The sequence below is a fragment of the Suncus etruscus genome, chromosome 10, assembly GCF_024139225.1.
Source record: "Suncus etruscus isolate mSunEtr1 chromosome 10, mSunEtr1.pri.cur, whole genome shotgun sequence".
In the NCBI taxonomy this organism is placed as follows: domain Eukaryota; kingdom Metazoa; phylum Chordata; class Mammalia; order Eulipotyphla; family Soricidae; genus Suncus; species Suncus etruscus.
Window position 1 is genome coordinate 51,737,112 of NC_064857.1, and position 15,358 is coordinate 51,752,469.

At 56.0% G+C, this 15,358-nt stretch overlaps 1 protein-coding gene across 2 annotated transcripts in view; it reads right to left on the reverse strand.

The window, feature by feature from the left end:
• TBC1D14 (TBC1 domain family member 14) overlaps positions 1 to 15,358 on the reverse strand; it is a 45,375-nt gene that overhangs the window by 1,695 nt on the left and 28,322 nt on the right. For both annotated transcript variants that reach the window (XM_049782555.1, XM_049782556.1), the window contains 10 exons: positions 11,557 to 11,675; positions 10,872 to 10,954; positions 10,482 to 10,599; positions 10,022 to 10,128; positions 9,180 to 9,260; positions 8,271 to 8,365; positions 6,982 to 7,053; positions 6,205 to 6,333; positions 3,992 to 4,101; positions 2,626 to 2,884 (listed from right to left, as the gene is read on the reverse strand). In XM_049782555.1, the coding sequence (XP_049638512.1) occupies positions 2,626 to 2,884; positions 3,992 to 4,101; positions 6,205 to 6,333; positions 6,982 to 7,053; positions 8,271 to 8,365; positions 9,180 to 9,260; positions 10,022 to 10,128; positions 10,482 to 10,599; positions 10,872 to 10,954; positions 11,557 to 11,675 (1,173 nt within the window). The remainder of the gene's footprint in view (positions 1 to 2,625; positions 2,885 to 3,991; positions 4,102 to 6,204; positions 6,334 to 6,981; positions 7,054 to 8,270; positions 8,366 to 9,179; positions 9,261 to 10,021; positions 10,129 to 10,481; positions 10,600 to 10,871; positions 10,955 to 11,556; positions 11,676 to 15,358) is intronic.

Genomic DNA, 15,358 nt, shown 5'->3' on the forward strand with positions numbered 1-15,358 from the left:
TGAGCACCTGGGCCCCTCAAGTGAAATCTGTATTTCCCCACAGCTCATAGCTCCCTGAGTTTGGAGCAGGGCTACTAACCCAACATAGGAGCTGCACCACTGAGCAGCATGTTCAGGCAGATAGCAGGCAAGACATGCCAGTGTGACGAACTGGCTGGACTGTGACCCATGCCCAACACTGTGGGCACTGCACACAAGAGCCCCTGACAGCCATGGCCCCAGGCACGCACAGTTGGAGCCCCCATCCCATGGAGGCCACACTCAAGGCAGATTTGTTCCCAAATAGCCACCCAAGCAGTGCTAAACATTCAGAGGCTGACACACACCACCACAAGGCTCCAGGCCACTGTCTAGGCCAGCTAGAGTTGGGCACCATGGCTGGGAACAGACAGCATGATCTGAATTTCCCCCCTCCCCCCACCCCAGGCTCTCCCTACATGTGATGTGAAGACCAGAAATAAGTCAACAGCAATCTATCAGGACAACAGCCTAGAAAGACCTGCCCAGTGCCACAGAGCCATGAGAGCCAGCCCAGCGAAGGTGTCAGAGACAGGTTCCAGTGGTGGCTGCTGGAACAGACTCGCAAGGAGATAGAGCCAGCATGAGGGGTTATCTGAGCAAAAAGTCCAGAGAGAAATTAGAGCTAAAGGTGAAACGACGGGATGTAACGGAGAGACTCAATGGCAGCGCAGGAAATGCTAGAGCTTCCAGGAGCCTGAACAAGTCCTGGAGAAAGCACATAGGCTGAGGTGGTAGAGCCAGGAGCTCCCCACTGCTGGGAGCAGGAGGGCAGAGAAAGGGACTTTGAACCTTTGGAGAAGTGAGGCAAGAACTTCCTTCAGTGGAGAAAGGAGACAAGTACTCAAGTCTGGGAGGCTCCAAGAGACCTAGGTAAATAAGCCCGAACATGCCAAGGCAGACCGGACAGGGGTAGTCACACACAGGAACATGCAGGAGGACTGGGCATATGCCTGACCCTCCCAGAGCACAAAGGGACAGTGTGCATCGCCCGGCCTACACCCAACAGTCTCCCCTGTGAGCCCTCGCTTTGGTCTGTGGATGCAACGGGCTATCCAGGGCTCTGTACCCTGCACTGGTCTGAGGCATGCTGCAGGGGGCTTCTCCTAGAAGCAAAGGAGCAGGAAGTGCTCTAAACCAAGCGGTGGATGTGGACAATGGGACTCTCGTTTTAGATTCACACTGCCTCTGAGAAAGTGCTTTTCTTTTTTGTTTTTATAGTTTTTTGGGTTTTTGGGGGAGGGGGCCACACCCAGTGACTCCTGGCTATGCATTCAGAAATTGTTCCTGGCTTGGGGGACCATATGGGCCGCCGGGGGAGCAAGGCAAAAACCCTACTGTTCGCGCCAGCGCTCCGGATAGGTTTTTTGTTTTTGTACGGCTACACCTGGTCATGCTCAGGGCTTACTCCTGGCTCTACGCTCAGAGATGACTCATGGTGGGACTCAGGGGACCCAACGGGACACTGAGGATCAAACCAGGTCAGCTGTGTGTGTGCACAGCAGGCAAATGCCCTCTTCGCTATCCTACTGCTCTGGCCCAGGATAGGTAAGTTTAAATTCTAAATAAGTGTTTTTTTCCTTCTTCTAAAATTTATATTTGTTTCTTAGTACTGGCCTTATTCCTTGGTTTGGAAAAAAATTAGGTGGTTTATTTTATTTTGAGTGAGAAAGTATAGTAGTGTATTCCTTTTTTGTTTTGTTTTGTTTTTCATTTTTGTTTTTTGGTCACACCTGGCAGTGCTCAGGAGTTACTCCTGGCTCCATGCTCAGAAATTGCTCCTGGCAAGCACGGGGGACCATATGGGATGCTGGGATTTGAACCAATGACCTTCTGCAGGAAAGGCAAACGCCTTACCTCCATGCTATCTCTCCGGCCCCCTTAGTTGTGTATATTTTTCAGGGAGTAAGTTCATCTCGTCCAAGTCTTGGACTTAAAGGAGGGCAGCTGATCGAGGGAAATACAGTGAGAGAATTGGTTTTATTTTGTTTTGGGGGCCATACCTGGCAGTGCTCAGGTGTCACTCCTGGTTCTAGGGGGTCATAGGGAATGCTGGGATTGAACCTGGGTCAAATGCATGCAAGGCCAGCACCCTCCCTGCTACCCAGGAGACGCCCTTTGAGCCACTGATGATGCGGCCTGGCCTCAAATGGACGAGAGAAGAGAAGCCCACATCATCAGTTAGTTCTTGACTTTTCAGGGATTTGATTTGGGTAGCTGCCCCAGTAGTTCTCGGGGACTGCTCAGGAGAGGTCTGTGCTCTAGAGCTAGGGGGCCTGAGCAAAGCAGTGGCTGCCGCCCCAGAGCCTGACACTCACATCCCCTGGAGTGTGGCAGGGGAGGAACTCCAGTGCTCTTGCCCATTAGCAGCACAAGAACCACAGGAACCCCAACACCTGGCCAGTGGCCAAGGAGGTAGGAATTGAGGGATGCAGGGGGAAGGAAGGGGTGAGAGGAAGCTGTGTGGAGCTCGGTGGGGGGCCCTGCTCCAGCCTCCACTTGGCTTTAGACACAGTCCTACGGGTCGCAAAGAGAAGAGAGGAGAGCCTCTGCATCTGACCACCCCCCTCCCCCAGGGAGAAGGTACCCAAGGACCCAGCACCTCACCTGGGCCCACTTCCGGTTGCGGCTCTGCATCTGGATGGCGCCAATGGATGCGAAGACCTCTGGGGCCTGCAGGCGATCAGGCAGGCGGGTGAGGAACTGCGCCATGTGGATGAAGTCCATGCGGGCCAGCGTGTCAGCGAACAGCCGCAGAATGCCCAGTGCTGTGCGGAAAAGGAATTCCTCTCCATCCCGGCAGAACACGTCCCACACACGGCATGCCAGGTCCAGCGGCAGCGACTTGCTGTATAGGGTGAAGATCCTGCAACACGTGTGTGTGTGGTGAGAGACTGCCCTGCTGCATGCCTGACCCAGCCCACAGTTCTCTCCCACTCGTCCTGGCTTCCCAGAGTTGGGATGGGACCCCTGTTGGGTGTGCATGGGGGTGGAATGCTTGAAACATCACCCTGAGGTGTAGAATAACTGACACCAGGCACCACATGGGAGAGGAGAGTGGGAGACAGTCAAGAGAAAGGAGGGAAAAGAGGGGGTAGAAAGAGGGAGGGGGGAGAAGATAGAAGAGAGCAGAGAGATAGCACAGCGGTAGGGTCTTTGCTTTGCACGCAACCGATCCAGGATGAACCCGGGTTCGATCCCCAGCATCCTATATGGTCCCCAGAGCCTGCCAGTAGTGATGCCTGAGTGCAGAGCCAGGAGTAATCCCTAGCGTCACCAGGTGTGCCCCAAAATGTTCCCCAAGGGCTGGAGCGATAGCACAGTGTTAAGGTGTTTGCCTTGCACACAGCCAATACAGGAAAGACCCCAGTTCGAATCCCAGCATCCCATATGGTCTCCCAAGCCTGCCAGGAGTGACTGCCAGGAGTGACTTCTGAGCACAGAGCCAGGAGTAACCGGAGCGCCGCCAGTTGACCCAAAAATAAACAAAAAACCCAAAATGTCCCCCCAAAAAAGAGGGGGTGAGAAAAAGGAAAAGGAAGAGGAGAGAGGGAAAGAAAGGAAAAGAGATGAAGAGAGAGAGGAGAGAGTCCAGAGATGAGGAGGGGAGGAAGTAGAGGGGCAGAGTGAGGAAGAGAGAAGAGACAGGACCCTGTACCTGGCACTAGGACCCCTGGGCCTCCTGCCTCTCCCCCTGTAAGCCCGGTGGACACTCTGGCCACCTGCCAAGGTGCAGCTCAGCAGGGCGTGGGGAGCTGGCCACTGCTGGCTGTCCGTCCCTCTGTCCCCCAAAATGTCCCCTCTCCGTCTCGCTCCCACCCACTCCGGGAGCCCTGACAGGCAAGGGCAGACTGTGCTGCAGCAGCAGTGAGTGTGGGTGTCGCATGAGCAGGGCCTGCCATGCCAAAGGGGCACCAGGGCAAGGCAGTGGGCACTGGGCAGGGAGGGGAGACACCCAGGAAACGGGCCTTACCAGTCAATTAGGTAGATGTCGGGGGTCAGGTTGTTTTTCTTGAAATGAGCAAAAAGTTTGGGCAAATTCTCTTCGAAGAAGACCTCGAAGGCAGCAAAGTAAGTCAGCATCTGGAAGACAAGGCGGGGGAGGGGGGGAGTGTAAGGCCACGCCCAGGGCCAGGCCACCATCTCTTTCTCTTTCGGCCTTCCCTCTCTCCCTTAGGGCAGGGCTGTAGAGTGGTCCGCCATTGAACGTAGTGACTCAGGTGAGGCTGTGGAAAGGGGGCACCAGGCAGCCTCACTTCCCGTCCGGCCTCTGGGCCAGCTGCATGCCAGCACCAGCTGACTTGTTTAGGACTGAGGGGTGATGCCCACAGGGGCTGTAGGGACAGGGGCTAGGCGAGTGATGCCCACAGGGCTTGCAGGGATGAAGGTACAGACAAGGATGTGCTGGGTAGCTGCTGTCCCCACCCTGGGTGACAGATGCACAGGAATGACAGGATCCTAGGGGACAGGTGCCAGAAGTCACAGGGGGACGAGCTCCTGGCGCCTGGCAGAGAGGGAACACAAGGGGCTGAGGGACTGCAGCCTCAAAGCAGAGATGCAGGAGGGAGCCCCAACTGCATTGTTTCTCCAAAAGAGAAACGAAACTCTTTTGTGTGCGTGTCTGTGCATGTGTGTATGTGCTAGTCACCGCCAGTGTTGCTCAGGGCTTACAACCGGGGTCAACAATGTCTGTGCGCAGCCAGTGCCTCCACCCTAGAAGTTAAGACTCCTTCCAGGCACCACAGTTGCTGAGAGGAGGCTGAGTTCCCTGCAGAAGACACCTGGACATGGGTCTCTTTGCAGGCTTATCTCTGGGCACCACCAGAAACACCTGCCCGTCCCGTCCCTGCACTGCTGAAGGCGGCAGATCCAGGCACCTAATCTGCTTTTGCTGCTGGTGCTGAAAGGGGGGCATTTTAGCACCACAGCCACAGCCACTACCCTGGACACATTCCCAGATGGGGTGTACTGCTTGGGCCAATTCTGGCAATGCTTTCAGGATACTCAAGGGACCAGGAGGTGCAAGGGTCGAACTGGGGTCTGCCTCATGCAAGGCAAGTGCCTTAAACCTATGTAATCTTCATCTCACATGCTAGTGACCTATCCTACTAGTTCCTTCCACCCATTTTAATTTTTATTTATATATTTATTTATTTTGGGTTTTTTTTTGGTCATACCCGGTAGCGCTCAGGGGATACTCCTGGCTCTACGCTCAGAAATCGTTCCTGGCAGGCTCGGTTGGGGAACCATATGGGATGCCGAGATGCGAACCACCATCCTTCTGCAAGGCAAACACCCTACCTCATGCTATCTCTCTGGCCCCAGGAAGCTTCTTAATTTAATGTAGTCTAGTCCTACTTGTTTATCTTTGCTTCTACTTGCTTGGCCAGTGGTGTTTCATCCTTGAAGATGCCCTTAACTATAGTGTCACAGAGAGTTCTGCCTATGTCTTGTGGATTCAGGTCTGATACCAAGGTCCTTAATCCACTTTGATATGACATTTGTGTATGTCTGAATTATTTTTATTTTGCTTGTGGCTGACCATTTTCCCCACATAGTTGCTGAAGAGGCTTTCCTTGCTGCACCTGCACCTGGTATTTTTGTCCTCTTTTCAAAGATGAGCTGAACATATACCTGAGGATCTGTCTCTGGGGTTTTTTTGTTTTGTTTGTTTTTTGTCATACCTGGCAGTGCTCAGGGGTTACTCCTGGCTCTATGTTCAGAAATCGCTCCTGACAGGCTCAGGGGACCATATGGGATGCTGGGATTCGAACCACCGTCCTTCTGCATGCAAGGCAAAACACCTTACCTCCATGCTATCTCTCTGGCCTCAGTCTCTGGATTTTTAACCTCACTCACTGATCTGACTGACCCGCCCTGTGGCTCACAGCAGTGCCCAGGTGGATTCAGGTGTGGCACCCCCTCACCCTGTTGGGTACTTGCCAAGCTCAGCTCCTGAGCCCAGGGTTCACACCGCAGCACTGCCACCAGGAGCACCCCAGGGCCCAGCCACAGGACAATCTGTCTTCCTTTAATGGCCAGGGTGCAAGCCACACACAGCTACTGGCTGCCCATCAGAGAATCGCTCACACCTGACTGTGAACCGAGCCTGGGCACTGTGCTGGGTCTGCGTAGGGCCACCCTAAGCCTGCCCCAAGGCTGGAGCTCCAGAACCTTCTGACTCACCAGGCCGTGGTCCACACGGAAGAAGGCCATCTGGCAGGGCTTGTTGAGGAGATTCGAGAAGGCGATGAAGGCGTCCGCGGTGTCCAGGTTGAGAATGAGCACGGCCGCAATGAAGGACATGCCCTGCACCTGGGAGAGGCACCTGGGGGTGAGGAGGTGCATGTGTGTGTGTGTGTGTGTGTGTGTGTGTGTGTGTGTGTGTGTGTGTGTGTGTGTGTGTGTGTGAAAGCACGATGGGATGTACTGCGTGTTTGTGAGCAAGGGCTGAAAGGATGTCCTGTATCTGTGTGTGTGTGTGTGTGTGTGTGTGTGTGTGTGTGTGTGGCAGAGTCTTGTGTGAGGGGCCAAGTTCTTGAATGGTAGAGGAACCCAAATCCACATGTTAATTCCCTTTTCTGTATCTGAGAATCCCAGCATCCCCTCCTACAAACTCCCCAGGCATGAGTCCACATCTGCTGGTTCTGGGACCCAGTCCATCTTCCCAAGTCTGTGGCCAGCCAAGACGGTCAAAATAATGAAGTTTCAGCCAGTTACTGTCAGTGCCCAGGGTGGCAGGATCACCACCCTCTGTCAGGGTCTGGGTATACTACAGCAGCCCTAGGGTACCCTAGGGCAGCAGCTACAGGTGGCCAAGTTCTTTCTTCTGCATCTTCCGTACCCGCTTTCCTTACCTCATGTATAGGAACAAGCACCTCCATCCCTTCCCGGGGTGAAGGGCAGAGACTCACATAACCTGCACCCCCGCCCCACCAGGAGTGAAAGACAGGACTCACTTACATAACCCACGTCTGGCCGGTAGCAGGTGTAGGCACCCAGAACGCTGTGCAACATGTCGTGGTATGGGCCTCCCTGAAAGGGGACACATGAAGGGGAGTCAGTCAGACTCCAAGCCAGGACAAGGGACAGTCCAGTCCCCACCATCAAAGGGACAGGGGACCCCCCAGTGCTCACATTGTCTCCCGCTCGGACACTGCTTATGTGCCCACCAGGGTGAGAAGGCAGGTCCAGGTCTTGGACACCCCTGGCACACTCACAGGGCTCTAAAAATCTTGGGCATGCCCACGAGGCTGACACACCTGAGCACACTCATGAGGTTCTGACATGATGGAGCTCTGACACACTCAGAGAGCTGACATACCTGGTCATACACAAGGTCCCTGCAAGAGTGCTTGTACCCGGTGTTCATTCCCATCTATTCTACACTTGGCTCTGAAACTGTGACACTCACTGCTTTTAGAAAGTGACAGTGCGGAGCCCACATTTGACCCCCTGAAACCACTGTCCTGCACGGTCCCAGCATTGGTTATACTGGAATCACTTTCCCCAACTGCCCAGGACCCCCTTCAGAGGGGTGCCTGCAGTGGGTCCCTCCAAAGAGCAGCGCCCAGAAAGCTCTAGGGCAGGGGTCTGCAACCTTTAAGACATAAAGAGCCACTTGGATCCGTTTCCAAAGGAAAAAAAAAAAACCATGGTGACATTTAAAACAAATACAGCGCTGCATACATTCTTCCTTCCTTCCTTCCTTCCTTCCTTCCTTCCTTCCTTCCTTCCTTCCTTCCTTCCTTCCTTCCTTCCTTCCTTCCTTCCTTCCTTCCTTCCTTCCTTCCTTCCTTCCTTCCTTCCTTCCTTCCTTCCTTCCTTCCTTCCTTCTTTATCTAATGCTACATACAGGATCGTGCAGTTAGCTGTCGATCTGATGAAAAAAAGAACTTTTTCACTTAACAATGTGAAATATATTTGTGCAAATTAATAGCCAATTAAAATATTTAAGTAATATCGCTCCCTGTCCTCCTGCTATTGGCCCTGATATTGGAGCCGCGGCAAATCTTCAAAAGAGCCACATGTGGCTCTGGAAACACGTGTTACTGACCCCTGCTCAAGAGAGACCCCCAGGCCCTCCCTGGCCTGCCCCAGATGCTCTATGTTTCAGAGCAGCCAGTACCACCCCACAACGAGTGGCCCCTGAACCCGCCCCATCCAGAGCTTCTCTGATCCCTCATAGGCAGTTAGTCTGGCATCTCTAAAATTCAGGGAAAACAGGTATAATAAGTGCCACAACCACCTACTTGCTGGAAAATGCAGAGATTAGGGAATGTTCTGGAAATGTCCAGTTTAATGAGCTCCAGGCTAGCCTCTCGGTCTGCGGCTGAGAATCCCGTATCTGTAACAGACCCATGGTTGTTGGGCTCAGGCCGTGCTGGCACAGTTGCTGGGCTTCTGAGTTTAAGAGGAATGGAACGAGGGCCCAAGGACCTGAGGCTTGGCGAGGGGACATGGACCCAGGGAAGACGCTGCGAACAGGGCAGCCTCCAAAGTCACTGCCCGCTGACATTTCTTTTCTATGTTTTGGCTTTTTGGGGGGCTGCACCCAGTAGTGTTCAGAAGTTACTCCTGGCTTTGTGCTCAGGAATGACTCCTGACAGGCTCAGGGATAGAATCCGGGTCAGCCATGTGCAAGGCAAACGGCGTATCCACTGTACTATTGCTCCACCGTATTTTCTTGTGTTCAGGACAGTTAAACCCTCGCCAGGCCAGCCAGATGGAAAAGGGAATGGATCTGGTGATGAACACGGATGTTTCTCACCCCACAGCCAGTGTAAGCAGCACGGTTCAGCTAGGGGTGAGCTCCACAGAGCAAGCAGAGACATGCAGGGACAGGCCCAGAGGAAACAACTGCAGGGCCAGGGGGAGGGCACTCACTAATTGCGAATAACTCGTTTTCTGTACGTGTGATTGTCCCCACTGCAGAGACAGGGCGACACCATGGCTGACGCAGCCCAGTGGGGCCAGTAGGCACCATCCCACATGGCGGCGCTGAGGGCCACCTGGATCATGGGGCCAGATCTTTGGTGCCAGGGAACAGTGCATGGCATGCACTGGGTCATCCTGTGATTCCAGCACCCCTGTGCTTCTCCTGCCTGTGCCCAGTGCCTCTCCGGGCTGTTTCACCCAGAGCCCCTGGCCCATGCCCTTACCTTCACTATCAACCTCGGGGCCACCTGTGCTGAGAGACCGCCACCTCTCCTTGGCACGGGCCAGACAGATGTCGAAGAGCTCTGGGGAAAGGTGGGGAAGGGCAAGCAGCTGTGAGCAAGCCCCAGGAGCCTCATTCTTACAGCCAGATGCCCACCACCATCTTGCCCTGGCCCGGTCTCCTGCCACAGGGAAGAGGGAGCACTTGAACCCTACCAAGGAGGGGAGTGCAGAGGCTGCACCCCTGGGAATAAATACAGCAGAGGCCACAGGGAGACCCAGGCTGGGCCCAAGTCCCAGTGTGAGTGTGTTAAGTGTGCCAGGCCTCAGGAGGGGAGGACGAGTGCTCACGGAGCGGCCTGACTCCTAAGCCCCAAGTCCCCCAGGCCCACTGGTCCTACGGCCTGCCTAGTTCAAGCTCGCCCTCTCTGGGCACTCAATACCCGCTCCTGACTGTGCCAAGGACCTGCTGACAATGTGGGTTTTGTGGGGGCCACAACAGCTCAGTGTCACCTGCACAGGGCGAAAGCCGAGTAGGGTACACACAGGTTCACTACTCCAGGCTGCAGCCCTATGCAGTAGAATCCAGCTCCCTGCAAGCTGTTCAGAGGGGGCCACACGGGCCATGCGCCCTGTGTGGCAAAGGACCCGGTTCCGGACACTTGCTGTAAACCAGTTAAGAGATTCCAGTTCGACTGTCCTGAAACTAGACAGTGAGGCCTGGCACTGTGCCTGCAGGAATGTGGCTGTCTGTCCATCCCCAACCCACCCTGCACCCCAACAGGCCATCCCTGGCAGCACCTCCTTCCAACAGGCCAGTGGGGAAGTCGAATCCGAAACTCACCATGGGTAATGTTTAGCTCGTTGCCGATAGCCAGGCTCCAGACCCGGCCTCGCACGCTGGGAGGAATCCCCTGCCACCAGAGTTCTCGCACCTTCCTGGAGCTCCACCTGGGCGCAAAAGTGAGCACAGCAGACCTGTGTCCTCACAAAGTGGAGGGACACACAGACTCTGACCCCCCTCAGCACACCTGAGCCGCCGAAACTGCTCTGCAGCCTAAATCTGAGGTCGCAGCCTCTGGTTAAACCCAGGAAGGGCGGGAAGCAGAGCGCTGAGTGGCCAGGCCAGGCCTGCGTGGAGCCTGCCACAGGGACACCAGCTGGGTTACCGCTTGTGGCAGCTGCTATTTCACCCCACTCAGAAGTTCCATGGCCCAGAAACCCAGCCCACACCGGGCTGAGGATGAAGGTTCTCAAAAAGGGAGAGCCCACTCTTGTGTGGTGGCAGGGGCCCCTCCACTCACATAGTCTCCCAGTTGGGCAGGATCTCGTTGTTCCACGTGAGGACAGCGTTGCCGATGTGCTCCTCCAGTCGGCATCTCTCCTCCAGTTGACGCCGCCGCCGCTGGGCCTCTCGCAGTTCTGGGAAGCAGAGGCGTGCACACACATGCACACGGGTGCATACATGCAACTGGGTGACCCCAAGCTGGGCTGGTCAACACAGCAAACATGCCAGAAAAGCAGGCATGCAGCCGACTCAGGAAGAAAATCCACAGCTCCCAAATGACAGCGTGACTATTGGGCCACAGCCAGGGTGGCTTGAAGATGCCATGGAAGGTCTGCTACAAGGTTGCCGGGGACACAGGGGGACACCCAGAAACCCTGGCCACCGTGAACAGACAGAAACCCCGCACCTCGCTTCTTGGCCTGGACCACCATTTCCTCATACTCCTGCTTATGTTTCTCCGCCTCCTCTGCGGGCTTAGCCGGGAGGTTTCTGAGAAGACAAATGTCAACGTGTCACCAGCACGTGCAGCAGCCGACGAAAGTCTGAAATGCTGGCCTTGAAGCATCATCTGCTAGAAGGTGCCTCAGCTCAGGCCCCATAGCAGGGCACGCAAATGCCAGTCGAACCTTCATTCCCGCTGCCTCTTGCTTGGGTCCCTGGGACATTTCAACCTGGTTTGGTCACAGCCTAGACACACTTCCACCTCAGTCCCTAAGGCAAGCCCAGCACCTTCGAACCCCACAGCTTCTTTCTTGGGGCCGGAAAACTGGCAGCACTTGGGGTACTCGGTGTTCTCAGGGTCCCCCCCAATGCCTGGCACCTGGCAGGAAACCAGCAAACCCAGACCCATTGGCTGGGGGCGGGGGCAGGGGCCCAGAGGCACTCAGGACTGTCCAGAAGGCTGGCCCCAGACCAGTGATCCTTCACTCCTGCCATGCCCCCATCCACTGGCTGGCCTCACTTGGAATGGACTAAGGCAGGGAGGAACAGCAGGGAAGGGAACCACGGAGGGTGCCTACTGCCCAGCACAGGGGCCGAGTGGCACCCCCCCAGCCTGTACCTGCTCCCCACAGGGCAGGAGCCCAACTCACGCCGGCCGATGCTCCAGAATGAGAGCTGTGGTGGAGAGGGGCTCAAAGTCCAGGCTCTTGCGCACACTCTGCTTCGGAGATGGGGGCTTGCTGTGGGCACCAGATTTGTCTTCACATTCCTAGGCAGACACAGTGGGGGGAGTGAGGAGCCCTGCCAGCCCTGCGGCCTGGGAGCAGGGTCACTGCCAGCAGAGGTGGGGCGGGGTCACCATGTAGCCAGCCTGGCTAACACCTCGGGGAACCCAGGCATGTCCCTAGAATATGAGTGACCAATGCTCTGCTGCTTTCCAGAAACAACGTCTTCTGTGGACAGCCACAAACTGCTGCCAGACTCAGAGGCACTGGGAGCACTCGCCATTTTCCCCACGGACTCAGATCTGCTGCTGCTACCCCCAGTCTTGCTCTGGGGCATGTGTGTGTACTCATGAATATGAGGGCACATATAAGAGGAAGGGATGTTTGTGTGCATGCATGTGTGTGCTTGTCCACTCACCCTCAGTCCTCTGTGAAGAGACAAGCCTGAGTCTGCTTGCCCCGTCACCACACAGGTCCCAGGGGACCCTTAATGGAAGATAATCAAATTGGGAAGTGAGGCCATTAACCTTGAGTTAAAAACCCGCCAGAGGCGCCAGGAGTGACAGCAGAGGGAGGTGACTCACGGCCACGTGACACGTGACAGACAATTGTGAGCTGCTCACAAACTGCCAGAAGGGGCCACGGGGATCACAGGTGAGCTGTGGACACTCAAAATGGCTGTGAAACCTGAGGGGCCTTGGAAGCTTCTAGAATGACTAGGCAGCTGAATCCTGGGGGGACACCTGTCCCTCCACACTAAACTCCCCCTGAATTTCCTACCCAGAACCTGAGGCCACCATGGTGGATGTGCCAGGAAGCTGCCGAGAGCATGAGCAAGGGCGAAGGAGTACTTCTGATCTGGAGGTGCCACAAGGCCCAGGACACCGAGCCTTAGGGGGAGTGTGGCCAAGAGGAGTCGCCTCTCCCTCGTCTCCCAAAGGCCCCAACCCACAGAGGGTGGGTGACCAGGGCCCTGGAGACTGACTTTGGTGCTACAAGGGACTGACAGCTCATGGGCTTCCCTGATCTTGGGCCAGCATATGGACATCAGGCAGAAAAAAGGTGCCAGAAACAAATCACCCGCAAGGGGCCTGCAATCAGGACACAGGGCACCTGGTCACCAGGGCCAGAGAGTACCTGGGGGGGTTACCCAAGTCTTGGCTCAGAGGGCACCCGAAGACCTGAGCCCCGACTCAGAGGACCATGGGCCCCACCTCAGAGGGAACCTGGACACCTGCAGTGGGCCTGACTGCAATAGTGACTAATTCTTTTTTTTGGGGGGGTGGTGGGGCAGACCTGGTGACACTCAGGGGTTATTCCTGGCAATGCATTCAGGAATTGCTCCTGGCTTGAGGGATATGGGACACCAAGGGATTGAACCACGGTCCGTCCTAAACTAGGGCGCACAAGGCAGATGCCATACCCCTTGTGCCACCGCTCTGGCCCCATTGTGACTGATTCTTGCAAGAAGGAATTAAATGCCAGGCTTGACACACGCAGCATCAATCATACAGGACAGGGTATGGCTGGAACAGATACACACACACACACACACACACACACACACACACACACACACACACCACACCTCTCTCTCTCCTCTTTCTCCTCTCCTCTCCTCTCCTCTCCTCTCCTCTCCTCTCCTCTCCTCTCCTCTCCTCTCCTCCCCTCCCCTCCCCTCCCCTCCCCTCTCCTCTCCTCTCTCTCTCTCTCTCTCTCTCTCTCTCTCTCTCTCTCTCTCTCTCTCTCTCTCTCTCTCTCTCTCTCTCTCTCTCATATGCTTGTGGGAGGCCCTGGATCTGAACCCCACCACCCTAGCTATGATCTTCATCATCATAAGGACAACCAAGAACAACCAAAAACAAAACAGGGCATCCTGCGCCAGCACAACAGCAACAGCACATTGGGGAGGGCATATGCCTTATATGCGGCGAGCCAGGTTCAAACCCCTGCATCCCACATGGTCCCTCAACATCCACCAGGAGTGGTCTCTGAGCACAGAACCTGGAGTAACCCAAGAGTTACCAGGCATAGCCCAAAAATTTTAAAAAGGGGAGTGGAGTGATAGCACAGCAGGTAGGGTATTTGCCTTGCATGCAGCTGACCCGGGTTTGATCTCTGGTATCCCATATGTTCTCCTGAGGCCGCTGGGTGTGGCCCCAAAACAAATAAACAAACAAAAAGTAGGCCAGGCCCTACTTGGTTCCTAGACAAAGCCCCTTGGAAGCTGCAGGTCTGGCAAGGGCCATCCTGGTACACTCCAGAGCCAAGCAGAGACCCCGTTTGCACCCCAGACCCAGCCCAGTGGGGCACCCAGATGCATCCAGGCTTGGCCCAGCTGCCCAGCAGTGGCAGCACAGGACTGAGCAGCAGTAGGCTGCATTGGCTCTGGGCAAAACTTATCACTGGAGAGATGCCCTTGTCAGCAGCCAGCGGAGCCCCAAACCAGAGCAGCGTTGGGCTGTCAACCACATGCCCCCCCAGACTGGCATGGGTAGGGTTCAAGGGAGCACAATTGCATGAGAATGTCCTGGTGCCAGGGGAGTGGAGCCAAGCCCAGTCCTGAACCCCACAGTGGCTCAACTCACCCCACAGAACCCAGCCACATTGAGTCTCTTATTCCCTGGGACCCTTGGGATCAAGTTCAGAAACCTGTTGGTTTAAACCAAAGAATGAGGCTACTGAGTAAAAAAGCACCAGCTCCTGTGCCAGAAAGCCTGCCCACTGCCTTCTGGGTGCAGACACTGTCAAGCCTTATCCGAGTGGCCGTGGCGGGTCCACAGAGGAGCCATCTCATGGAGCCATGGCGCACAGTCCCAGACTGTGTCTGGTTCCACCGGGGTTGCCTGGTGGCCACCAGGATGGGTTGTGGAGTCCACAGGCTTCCGGCTGCAACTTGGCAAGAGGGGGTGGTCAGGCCCATCCTGGCCTGGGGCATCAGGTCAAGTCCCCTCCCAACACACAGCCAGTCCAGGGGACCAGCATCAGAAAAAGGAAGCCAGTGGTGGGGCTGGACATTAGAGAGGGGCTGGGGTGTGGGGCACTGTGGGGCTACCATCTGGGGACAGCGCTGGCCCATCCCATGGGGAGGGATGCTCTGTCAGCTGCCTCTGCTCTGGGTTCCACACTCTCCTCTGGCTAACAAGCTCCCTGGAGCCCCAGAATAGCTGGGTCTGGGGCAGAGCCTGCAGGAAGTGGAGGAGGCTGAGGCGGCTGTATGAGTAGAGCCAAGGGGAGCAGGACGGAGCGGGATGGCCTCTTAAGCTGGCGGGAGGCGCCCAGAGCTGGCCACTCAGCACAAAATACTCCCGGGCAGGCCACAAAGGCTCAGCGCTCAGGGATCACTCCCAGCAGGGCTGAAAGGAGGGGGTTTGAAGAGATGGAGGTGCCAGGGATGGAGCTCAGGTGGCTAATGTGCCAGCCTAGTGCCCCACCGGCCGTGAGATGGCAGCAAGGGGGTGATCCACTGCAGGTAGGTGGGAGGACACCAGGAGCCCCTGGCCCAGCAGGCGTCGGGAAGCAGCGACAGGGACCAAGCTGAGCCTCTGCAGACCTGCAGGGCCACTGCCTGGCACAACAGAACTCAGCCTGTCGCTAGACCCCCCCACTCCAGACACATGTGATCCAAGGAGTCTGTGGCAACCTGGGCAGGCAGCAGGGCAAGGGGACCCCCAGCACGGCCCCACCAAATCCCCCAGTGACTTTCTGCAGTGACTGAGCCAGAGCC